Here is an 11,813-nt window from a genome sequence, read left to right on the forward strand (position 1 = left end):
CTTCTTCTGCCAAAGTTCTTTATGTACTTGAGTTGGGCTTTAACCTATTGTCTATGCATTGTCTTACTCAGCTAGGTACCGAGTCATTTTTACCTGGGATGCTGTCACAGTGGAGGATGCTTCTACAGGTGATCCTCTTTGGACAAGTACATAGGAGGATGGGTTGCACAAGCTCACAGCCTTGGCTGCGAGGGCTTCCCACAAGCTTGGGCTGCTTTGGCATGATCGTTATGGGCATCTGAACCTTGATTCGATTCAGCGGGCTTCTCGAAGGAAGATAGTGGAGGGACTTCCAGATTTTCCTCCTTCACACTTTATGCCCTAGCTGCTTAAGGGGCAAGCAGCATAGGCAGCCTCACCCACAGGTTGCTTCCAATAGGGCTTCTTCACTACTTGAGTTGGTTCACACCGACCTTTGCAGACCTATGGACACGGCCTCCCTTGGGAAGGCCAAGTATCTGATGCTGATTGTTGACGATTTCAGTCGTTATCTGTGGCCTTACTTCTTGGAGTACAAGAGGGAGGCGTACTCCCGTTTCTGCGAGTGGAAGGTGTTTGTGGAGACACAAACTACTTCCAAAGTTCGTGGTGTTCGAGCTGATCATGGTGGCGAGTTTACTTCTCACCTTTTCTCTCAGTTTTGTAGGGATCACGGCATTCAGGTGGAGTATTTCCATCCGAAACACACCATTCGAGAATGGTGTGGTGGAGCATGCGAATCGGACCATGGTGGAGATGGCCCGATCCATGCTGGAGCATAGGAGTCTTCCTCACTCCCTTTGGGGTGAGGTGGTGGCTACAGTAGTGCATATTCAACCTGCTCTCTGACTTCGGCATTGCCGGACATGACTCCTTTTGAGGCTTTCTTTGGGAGGAAGCCTTCCGTGTCCCACTTTCGCATCTTTGGATGTGCTGCTTTTGTCCATGTGGACAAGAAGAAGAGGAAGACGAAGCTCGAGACTCTAAGTCGAGACAGCTTATCTTCGTGGGCTATAGCATGACCATGAAGGGATATCGGCTCTACGACCTGACTACACGGAAGATTGAGGTGAGCAGGGATGTGATCTTCGATGAGGCTTTAGCCTCCGAGGATCTGATGGATGGTTCTATTACAAGTGCTTCTTCATCATCGATGGACCCTCTCCCACCTTCTTTCCCTACTCTTCCTTGCAGGATGCCTCTTAGCTCCTCTCTTCTTCTTCAATTCCTCCCCCTCCTATTCCTCCTGTTCCCTCTACTTCAGCTTCGCCTCCCCCTTTGGCGGATGTGACTCCCTCTTCTTCGAGTACTTCCACCCCTTCAGCCTCCCCTCCGGAGTCTTCTAGGGATCCATAGCCATCCCATGGGGAGCCTTCTTCAGATGAGGAGGATCTACTTTCTCTTGGTGAGGGGGCATCCCTTACAAAGACAGGTGCTTTGCAGGTTCCGGAGGCTACTCGGTCTCCCTCGCAACAGGAGTCTCTTAGGATTCCTTTGTGGTATCGCCAACTTATGCAAGATTCAGGTGTTACCCACTTTCCTGCTTCTTCTACAAGCCCATGCAGATCAGCCCGATTACAGGCTTAGCAGGATAGTTCACTCTGTGTGAACTATGCTCTTATGTCTCTGATTCTTCAGGATTCCGAACCTTTCGCAGTGGAGGAGGCTCTTGCACAGGATGTTTGGAGACAGGCTATGCAAGCCGAGCTCGATTCCATCGAGCGCAATCATACTTGGGAGCTTGTACCGCGTCCCAAGAAACGGAAGGTGATAGGTGTCAAATGGGTCTTTAAGACCAAGTATCTTGCCGATGGCTCCTTGGACAAGCACAAAGCTCGGCTTGTTGCCAAGGGTTTTGCACAGCGGGCGGGTTTGGATTACTTTCAGACTTTTGCTCCTACAGCTCGGATGTCCACCATTCGAGTTTTTTTGGCTCTTGCAACTCACCACTGTTGGCCTGCTTACCAGATGGACATCAAGTCAGCCTTTCTAAATGGCATCCTTGAGGAGGAGATCTATGTTTCTCAGCCTCCCAGTTTTCTTGTGCAAGGGAAGGAGGATCATGTCTACAAGCTACAGAAGACCCTTTGTGGCCTGAAGCAGGCTCCTCGTGCTTGGTACCAGCGGATTGACCGCTTCTTTCTACAATGTGGTTTTCAGCGCTCCGATCATGACCCCAACCTCTACTTTAGGGTTGCGGGTGATCTTTGAGTTTTGCTTATCTTGTATGTAGATGATCTTACTATTACAGGGAGCGACACTCAGCAGGTGGAGCACACTCGGTCTATTCTTCAGTAGGAGTTTGACATGACGGATCTAGGGATCCTTCACTTCTTTCTAGGACTAGATGGCATCTTTATCTCGCAGCACAGGTACATCTCCGAGCTTCTTTCGGAGTTTGGTATGGCCGAGTGTCGGCCTATTTCATGCCCCATGGACCCTGAGTCCAAGATTTTAGCAGATGGCGTTCCCCTTTCCGATGCCACCCGTTACAGGTGCCTTGTTGGCTCACTTATCTGGCTTATTCACACCCAGCCGGATATCTCTTTTGTGGTGGCTTTGTTGTCTTCTTTCATGAAGACTCCTACACAGGATCACTGGAGGGCAGTCTTGCGTGTTCTTCGGTATTTGCAAGGGACTCGATCCTATGGGATCCTGTATGGAGACGGGACCACTCTTTTTGAATGGAGTGATTCTGATTGGGCAGGTGATGTGGATTCGAGACGATCCACTACAGGTTATGCTTTCAACCTTGGATCCGGTGATGTCTCTTGGAGCAGCAAGAAGCAGCCTACTGTGACACTTTCTTCTATAGAGGCTGAGTATCGGGCCTTATGTTCGACCGCTATGGAAGCAGTTTGGCTCCGTCACTTGATGGCGGAGATTGGCTTTTCCCAGACATGCCCTACGGAGCTGCGCATGGACAACCAGAGTGCCCTTGCTCTGGCAAAGAACCCGGTGTTTCATGCTCGCACAAAGCACATTAAGGTTCAGTACCACTATGTTCGAGAGCGGATCGTGGATTCGGAGCTGGCGGTGGCCTACTATCCCACGACGGACAATGGGGCTGATCTCTTCACAAAGCCTTTGTCTCAAGCTTCTTTGCTTCATCACATGCGAATGTTAGGTCTTGAAACCCTCCAAAGATCTGAGAGGGGGTGTTAGCCTGTCCTGAGACAGTCGGTCAGCTCCTGGGTATAGGCAATCGGCCCATATTATGGGCATGATGGACATTATAGTGCAATCGGCCAGTTTTGGGCCAGGTCGGCCAGTTTGGAGGCTGGGGGGCTATATATAGCAGCCCCCCCCCCCCCATCAGTCCCACATACTATTTTTAGATTTCAGCACTCTCCCTCCTCTCCCACTCCGGCATAGGTGCTGCCATTGTTTCCAGCCTGATTTGGTGCCCTCACTGATGCTTCGGGCTGCGTGCAGGGACTGATCAGTCCACATCTTTGTATTCAGCATTCATTTCAGTCAGTGCAGATTTTCTTCCTTCATTTTCTGCTTACTCTCTCTTCCTCTGTGTTCGTGTTTCTTCTTCCGTTGCGCACTCTCACAAGTTTTACCTATATGTCCTCCATACTGCTTGAGCATGAGGCATCTTTGCATCTATAGGGCAGGCTTCTGTCTCATTATACAGGTTCTGGTGAGGCTCTTGCAGCATCAGAGAGAGGGGTGACAGGAAGAAGAAGCCAAAGGCCCTGTGTTATCATTGTGGTAAGAAGGGACACTTGCGAAAGGACTATAAAGAATTAGTGGCTTTGAGGAAGAAGAAGAAGGAGAAGAAGACCAGGAACCAAACTCTTTTGTTGAGTCATCCTCTTTTTTAGACTTTGATTCAAATCCTCCAACCCAAGCGAAGGCCAAGGCGCAAAAGGGATCTATTTCTTCATATTGAGGGAAGGGCTTGGTTGCCCCTTCACAGGCTGGAAGCAATCGGCATTGACCAGCAAAAAAAAACCAACAAGAACATATCCAATTTGATACCATGTCAGAACTGGATGCTTCAATAGAAGCGCATATGTATGCTAAAATAGACTGCCGAACACAAAACAAAGAGAAAAGGAGAATACTGCAAAAGAAGAGAACTCAAAAGAATGCTTGGGAGATGGAATCCATGTACCAAGACATGAGAGAATACAAAACCAATGTGAGTCATTGGTTGTGAAGGCACTGGCATCAACTCCTCTCTCCAACAAGGACCTATGGATGACAAATGAATGATAATGACTGTGGAGGAGGAGCCTAAATAAATAGGCCAAAAGAATGCCATAAATGGCAGCAAGTCAACTAGCATAAACAGCCAAATAAAAATGCCTAAATACACAATATTATATCCTCCTGCCCTAGCCCACTAGATCATGGATTCCAAACAAAAATATCCACTTCTTGACTGAGATAAGACACACCTTAGGACTAAATAATCTTGTCAAACCGTTTATCTCGAGTATTTGGTCAAGTGGAAAAACCGCTCATAGGCGGAGGCTACTTGGGAGTTGGTATGTTCATTGAAGAGTTGTTTCCCTCACTTCATTCCTGAGGATATTGCTGAGAATAGCAGTCATTCATAAGTCCAATACCTTTTATGTTGAGTTTGGCTTGCGTCATTGGCTTGCATCAAGTCTCGTGCGCAAGTTGGATCCTAGGGGAAATTTTCACTTCCCACCAAGGGGAATTATTGCAGCTAATTAGGGATTCACGCACAATAACATAAAATTAGTACAAACCTAATATTAGTGGCTCAACAGATATAGCATGGCTACCTCATTCTCTTATGGAGTCAACACGAGCACTTTCAACCAGTTGAGTTTTATTTACTTGTTTTTAACCTTCTTCTCAATCATAATGGATAGAGATGTGTTGAGCCACCTAAAATTCTCTTTAAAATTATCATATTTTTCTAGCATTTTTTTGGCTCTTAATATAACCTGAAAGAGACAAGTAAACACATCTATATGGGTATACAGGTGCACAAGTTTTAGAGAGGGACTTCCCTAATGAATCAACTAGAGTCCAGCAAGTTTTCAAATCTTGAAGCTAGGATTGACTTCTAGGCTTATGATGGGTTGTTTCTTCACAGAGAGCAAGCTTGGCTCCTAGTCTGAGCTCAAATGAGGGGACACTTCCAAGATCTGGCCAAAGGAGAGTAATCCATCTTCATGTATGCATTTTTGACAAGATGGTCATATATGCTACCATGAGGGATTGCTTAATAAACACAGAGAGTAGCTATGATTCTTCTCTATTTTCAAGTTCCAGTACGATTAACATTGATATCAAGTTCTCTTCAAGGCACCTATGTGGTGGCTTGATCACCCACTGTTTGGGTATCCATAGCCCTATTCTAATAGTCTTTGTTGTATGGACTATGATGAGTCATTATCATTGTATCATTGTATTCTATCAAATCACCCATGATTTGAGAGAGTGTTAGCAGTCTAGTCAGCTCAAGAGTGAGAGTCTGGGCATGTGCAATAGTGGGCTGGTTACTACTATTTATTTTAGGTATTTTTTATGTCATTATTATGGTGATTTATGGCATTTATGGGTGGCCAACCAATAGTTATTGCTAGCCAACCTAATGCATTATTTGTATTATTTTCTATCTATTTATACTACTCCCTCATCCTCACTCAAATCATTCATCATTTGCAAATTCCACTGCAAGTCTTGTTGAAGAGAGGGAGACAATGATGGTGCCCATGCAATGTGTGGGTCACTATTGTACGCAGTTGACTCGTGTTTGGTATATGGATTCCATTTCCCGAGCATATCTCTGAGTTCTCCCTTTGCAATGTTATTTTGTTTTCTTTTGTTTTCGCTTTTCTCTCGTGTTGTGCAATCTATTACAATAGTCTTCTACACTTCCATCATTGCACCTACTTTTGACAAAAGAATAGGTTTTGCACACACTGTCAAAGATCAAGCCATGTAGACAAGGAGTGTCGTACTAAGACCCAAGGTCTCCCAACTAAGAAATCACAACAGCCCATGATTGCATTCACTCCCCCTCAGCAATCAAGTGGGGCTATACCTCCCGGTGCCACACCATCTACTCCTTCTAAGTTCTAGCATAGCTGCCATTGGACATGTTGCACATGCCACATAGACAACCTCAACAATCCATGTCTTTTAGTACTCCTAAGGGATTAAGTGATTGGCTTGATTCTTCCTCTCCCATAGTACTCTTTACATCCATTCTCCAATATCCTCATGCACCCCCCACCTAGGACTATTTCTCTGCCTCAACATGAGTCTCATTGGCAACGACCTACTGATGGCTATGCACGATGGTGGCCACGCACTTAGGTTAGCATCCTTAGGGTATACTACACTAGTCTCATACTGCTTAGAACTCTTACTTCCTTAGGCTACTGAGTCAAGCCCATAGGTTACTTTGTCTTTAGGCTTTCCTTCTTTTGTCTTCCCTTAAATTCACTCATTCACTTTCTCTTAGCTTTGTCTTTTACTTTGTTTTGCTTTAAAACATCTTATTACTACCCCTACAACTTTGATATTCTACATGCTTCGACATTTGTCCTTGATATTAGCCTCCTTTCCCTGTTGTACCTCACTGTTGTATTGCATGATAATCATAGTCTTTGTAAAAGGGTGCCTAGGCAAGTGAAGAATTTCCCCACAAGAGATATTGCCCAAGTGACACTTGCTGCATGCACATTCTCATCATGTAGCATCCTCTTTGTGTCTAATTGTGCAAAGCACCCCTAAGCAAATGTTGAGTTGTTTCCATCGGTAATTCTTCTACCACCTTACCACCACACCTACATACTTTTTCACCCTTTTTCTTCATTATTGACACCCAGGAGTGGTCGAGATAGCTTGCTTGTTTTATGATATATTGAATCTAAACTAACCATCCCTTTTATCCTCCCCCCGCAGCATAGTTACTTGACATGCAACAAACCAAATCTTCTCCCCACTAAAAAAGAAAAAACTCAAAAAAAAGTTCAATATGGTTCCATCCACCTTTGCAAGTCTTAGGGGCCACTGGGCAACCAATGAGCAACCTTTCTCCAATATCTTGGCCTCTCCAGGGTGATCCCTTGGGCTCCCTTGGTAAGATAACCATCCCCTCTATAGTCTTAGTAGGCCACTAGACAGCTAACATGCACCCTTTGTCCAATGCCCTAGCTGCTTTGGGATAGAACGCCTTAAGATAAAATGTGGTTTAAGCTTTTCTAACAGTTACTTTCTGGTTCCAATTTTGAGCTTGAGAGGGGTTGTTCAGCTAAAAATGCATTACAAACCACTTAGCTCGTTCAAAAAATCCCAAAATATGTAAATTACCAAAAGTTTCATTAAACGGTGCCTTCTATGTTTACAATTTGGGAGGTTTCTTCTATGTCTATAAATAAACAAGCTACCCACCACTTAGCCCACCATTATTTTGCACGTTATATCAATCCTCAGCCTTGTTGTTATTGTTGCCACCCTATTTCCAAACTACAACCCATCACCATCTCTGATATCCAGCCATCATCGACTGTAGGTTACATCAATCATTAAACGGTGCACAATCCTAGAGAGTTTCTAGGTTCCATAAGCAAAACCCTAATTTGCGAGGTTCCTTCTAAATCAATAAATAGATCAATCCTTGCTCTCAATGTTATCGTTAACGACCTGTTTCCAACCTGCAGTCCATCACCATCTGCTCTCTAGCCATCATCGACTACAGGTTACATCAATCCTCACCCTCGTTGTTGAGACCCGATTTCCAACCTACAACCCGTCACTATCTGTTGTCCAGCCATCACCGCCTGCAACCCCTCTACCTAGTGCTTATCCATTGCTGTTGACAACAATTCCAACTGTTAGCAACCCACTAACTGCCCCAAACCTACTACGTTTGCAATCCTAGCTAGCCACCTGCTAACCATCATCATTTGCTTCAGCTAGCTTGCATTTATGATAGTGCACTTGTACATCCTTCGACTTGACCCTTCTTGGCTAACGCCTTGCCATTGACAGGCTTGGAGATCAATTTCCAGCCTTGTTTGGATGGTACACTGCTGGCTTAACCCAATTTCAACCTCCAAATTGCTAGGCTTTGGTGGTTATAGCACTCAAGATCTTTCTCCGATCGATGTTATACTCTAACTACATTCACTGCTTTTACCCAATTTCAACCTCCCGATTGCTAGGCTTTGGTGCTTATAGCACTCGAGATCTACCTTTGATCGATGTTATACTCTAACTACATTCACTGCTCTACCTTTGAGCATTCTATACACTTTTTCCATCTTTTACATCATTGATTCGTTCATTCACGATTCTCTCCTTTCTCTATATGTGTTTGTATTTTTGTGTTTTTTAGTTTTGCATTTTGCATTTAGGGTTTCTGCATTATTGTTTGAGTTAATGTGTTTTTGTATTCGTACATTCTATGTTTTCTCAATGATGCGAACCCGATCATATATTCACACCTCTTGACTGCAAGTGGACGAATGATTGTGGAGAAAAGTGCGCAAAACAAATAGGCAAAACAATATGCAAATCAGATCGACAAGCAATTAAATAATCATAAATGCTAGTGAGCCATAAAACAATGGCATAAAATCACAAAAATAAGCAATAGCAAAATGCATAAAATATGTTCATGTACCTAGCCCACTACATTGCATCTAGACTCATGAGAAGTTCGAAGCACTCTGCAAAGCTTTGGGCTTACTCCCGTTTGTGGATTAATCTAGTCCACTAGGCATGGCACTTCCCTACATGAGTACCACCTCTTGTTCACCCCATCCCTCCCAAGGGGGATTGGTTATTAAATTTTGGTAGTGATATATATGATTACACTTAGGACTGCCGGGACACCTTTTTTTCTCTTTAGGAGGTCTTTTCCCCCCAATCTTGTATATATGCCTATTTGGATACTTAGTCTTGTAAATCTTATCTATTTATATCTCTCAATATACCAATTATATTCTCTCAAGCTTCTTCTTTTCCAAGCTATGTACTTGCATTCTTACAATCCTAAATCTAACTATCAAAGCTCAAGATCTTTGAAGGTAACTCCTATTCTCAAGGTCAACATGTCCTTGTGACAGCCATGGCTCTATGATCACATGGTCTTGGTGGATCATTAATCACACTCCATCGTCATCCAAAATGAGACTTGACATATGATGTGGAACCTCTTGAAGCAAGTTAATCTTGTCTACTAGATTCAATACAAAGTTTAACTATACTCTCTTCGCCTTGGTATAATTATAGACCAAATTCAAAATCTACCTCATAACACTCCATAACAATTAAAATTTTGACTTCATTGTTGTGGTTGTCTTCATTGAGTGAGGCTACTTTCTTAATGCACCATTCTCTACAAGTAAACGTTTTTCTAAAGGCCCCCTACTTGTGAGCCCATCACTAAGTTTACGAGATAATTAGAAGCACTCTTTTTAAAGGCATTGAGATGACTTTTGGACTCCTCAAATATGTTACTTTAGACTATTTGATTTTTTATATGTAGATGTCTACTCTGCAAGCAAGGTCACTTCTTGCGAGCTAAGCCCCATGGTCATCCATGTCCTCATCCTGCAGAGCCTCACTACCTCTACAAGCATAGTTCGTATACTGAAGCTATTTCATCATCTATAAATTTTCTTTAATACCTTCGCATCATAACTTCTTGTCAATGTAATTATGCCATCCTTACTAATATTCTTAAATGGTCTTGTTTGCCTTCAAAGTGTTGCTCTATTATGAAATCTGACATACGACTAAATTTCTGTTGAGCATGCCCAATGTAGTTAAATGTAGTTATATCCTTTTGTTATTCGAACTCAACACTTTTTTCACAATATCTTGTCAATAAGCTTTCTCATCCCTAGATGATTCTCCTTGGTACTGACAAGCTTCTCATAGATCTTGAAATTACAAAAACAATGGCCACTTGCACTTTGATTTTAGGTGCATGAATTGACGATTGATTTTAGCATCCGCATACAAGCATCTCTACAAGCTCTCCTAACTTTTCTTTAATCTTTAATTTCACATCGCCTCTCCTACTTGCATGTCACATGCGTCTCTCATCATTTCTCAAGGTCTTTACTGATGTTCTTTGTTGCTTTTATGTTTGGCATGTTTACTTCTCTTCTCTATGAAAAGTTTAACCTTCCTTTACCAATCCACTTCATGTCTTTCATGTCAGAATTGTCTTTCATATCAACATTTCGTCTTGATTCTGATCAGTTCCTTCCTTTACAAGGAAGCGGCTGTAGTAAATCCGAAAGCCTCTACATCCTGCAAAGAATATTCTGTAGAGGGAATAAATTTTATGTGCGGAGGCGTGCGCGTGCACACACACACACACACACACACACTCTCTCTCTCTCTCTCTCTCTCTCTCTCAAAAGAGAGCAGAGAACAGACCTTTTCTGATCGTCATGGCGGCGAGACACGTAGAAGGACGGGTGGAAGCGACAGGACGTGGAGGAGTTCGACACAGGGTCGTAGAGCAACTTGCAGCGCCTGCACACTCTTTGCGTCTCTTGTCTAGCCTCCATCTACCCTGCGCCCATTTGCTTACTCTCTCGATACGCGCTAGTAAAGCTCAAGGAGCCAATGCCCCAACAACGACCCACGTGTCCTTTTCCAGGCCAGTTACACGTATCCTTTTCCAGGCCAGTTACACGCTGCCCCCGGCCAGCTGGGGCAATGTGCAAAATGTCCGTGAAAGTGTTTACAAATTAGAACTACGCGCTCCGCGCTTAGACTCGCTTCGCGCCGGGGTGGGTGCGATTTTTGTCGACGGGGGTGGGTGCTGGACGCGTGGTACCCACCCTCGTGTTCTCTTTTTTTTCTTGTGGGGGAGGTGGGGGGGCTGCCACGTGGCACCCACCCCCACCTCTCGTTAACTAATAGTATAGATGGCACCCAACTAAAACGACGAGATGTGTGGCCGATTGGTTATAGTGTTCTTCTACCCGTGAATCCACAAGGCTTCCAAGTTCTTTATTTATTAGCTTGGTTACACACCAAATTACGGACGTCCAACCCTTACCCAGAGTATAGGTATGCAATTTTTGAAATTGGGCAATACAACATGGACACAAAGCCTTTACACACACATTTTACAAAAAAGTAAAAGATAGTATGTGTATAATTTCTTTTATTGGTTGCAAATGCAAAAAAGTGCACCCTTGTGCGTCGCTTTACGAACTGGGTAGGGGAGACTTCCTATCCAAAAGTGGGCAAGGAGGAGTTCATCTATGTAGCAAGTAAACAACAGGTCATGTCCTCTCCGGTGTAAATGATTACAAGCGCCCAACCCCTAAGGAGATACTTTGATTGGTTAATACTTGCACAGCGGGCATCTGCCATTTGGCGTGTAACTAGCCTTAGAGCTCACATAGCATTACTTTTGAAAAGTAAGTTATCTTTTCCTCCATTGATGGAGGTGAACAAAACTTTAGGCGAGGGGCTCCCCCACTCAGAAGTGACTACTACATGGAATTTGTAGACCCTAAAATTGTCCAAGGCATGCCCTAGTCAAACGCTTTTCTTTTGCTTGCAAAACTAGTTGTCTACCTTTATATATAACCAGCCTTAGTTGGTTGAAACTACTAGCACTCCATACTAGGACTCCACACTAAGACCCATGCAAGCACAAGTTATTAGGGTGTATGTAAAGAAATAGCATTTACCCCCTTGCCCTCTCTCTCTCTCTCTCTCTCTCTCTCTCTCTCTCTCTCTCTCTCTCTCTCTCTCTCTCTGTGTGGAGCCCCCATCTCTCACCTTTTTTCACCTCATATATGTGCATATTGTGTATGCACATGTGTGAATGTATGCAAGTATGTGTTTGCTGGATA

General features: G+C 43.9%; 1 protein-coding gene across 1 annotated transcript in view; it reads right to left on the bottom strand.

Moving 5' to 3' along the window:
• Window positions 1–10,590, bottom strand: part of LOC148037666 (F-box only protein) — a 34,982-nt gene extending 24,392 nt beyond the window's left edge. The window contains exon 1 of the mRNA XM_087676615.1: window positions 10,375–10,590. Coding sequence (XP_087532741.1) covers window positions 10,375–10,508 — 134 coding nt within the window. The 5' untranslated portion in view covers window positions 10,509–10,590. The remainder of the gene's footprint in view (window positions 1–10,374) is intronic.
• Window positions 10,591–11,813: the final 1,223 nt, after the last annotated feature.

This window comes from Lygodium microphyllum, chromosome 4 (assembly GCF_053477565.2).
Source record: "Lygodium microphyllum isolate KBCC chromosome 4, Lygodium_microphyllum_v1.1.10, whole genome shotgun sequence".
Lineage (NCBI taxonomy): Eukaryota > Viridiplantae > Streptophyta > Polypodiopsida > Schizaeales > Lygodiaceae > Lygodium > Lygodium microphyllum.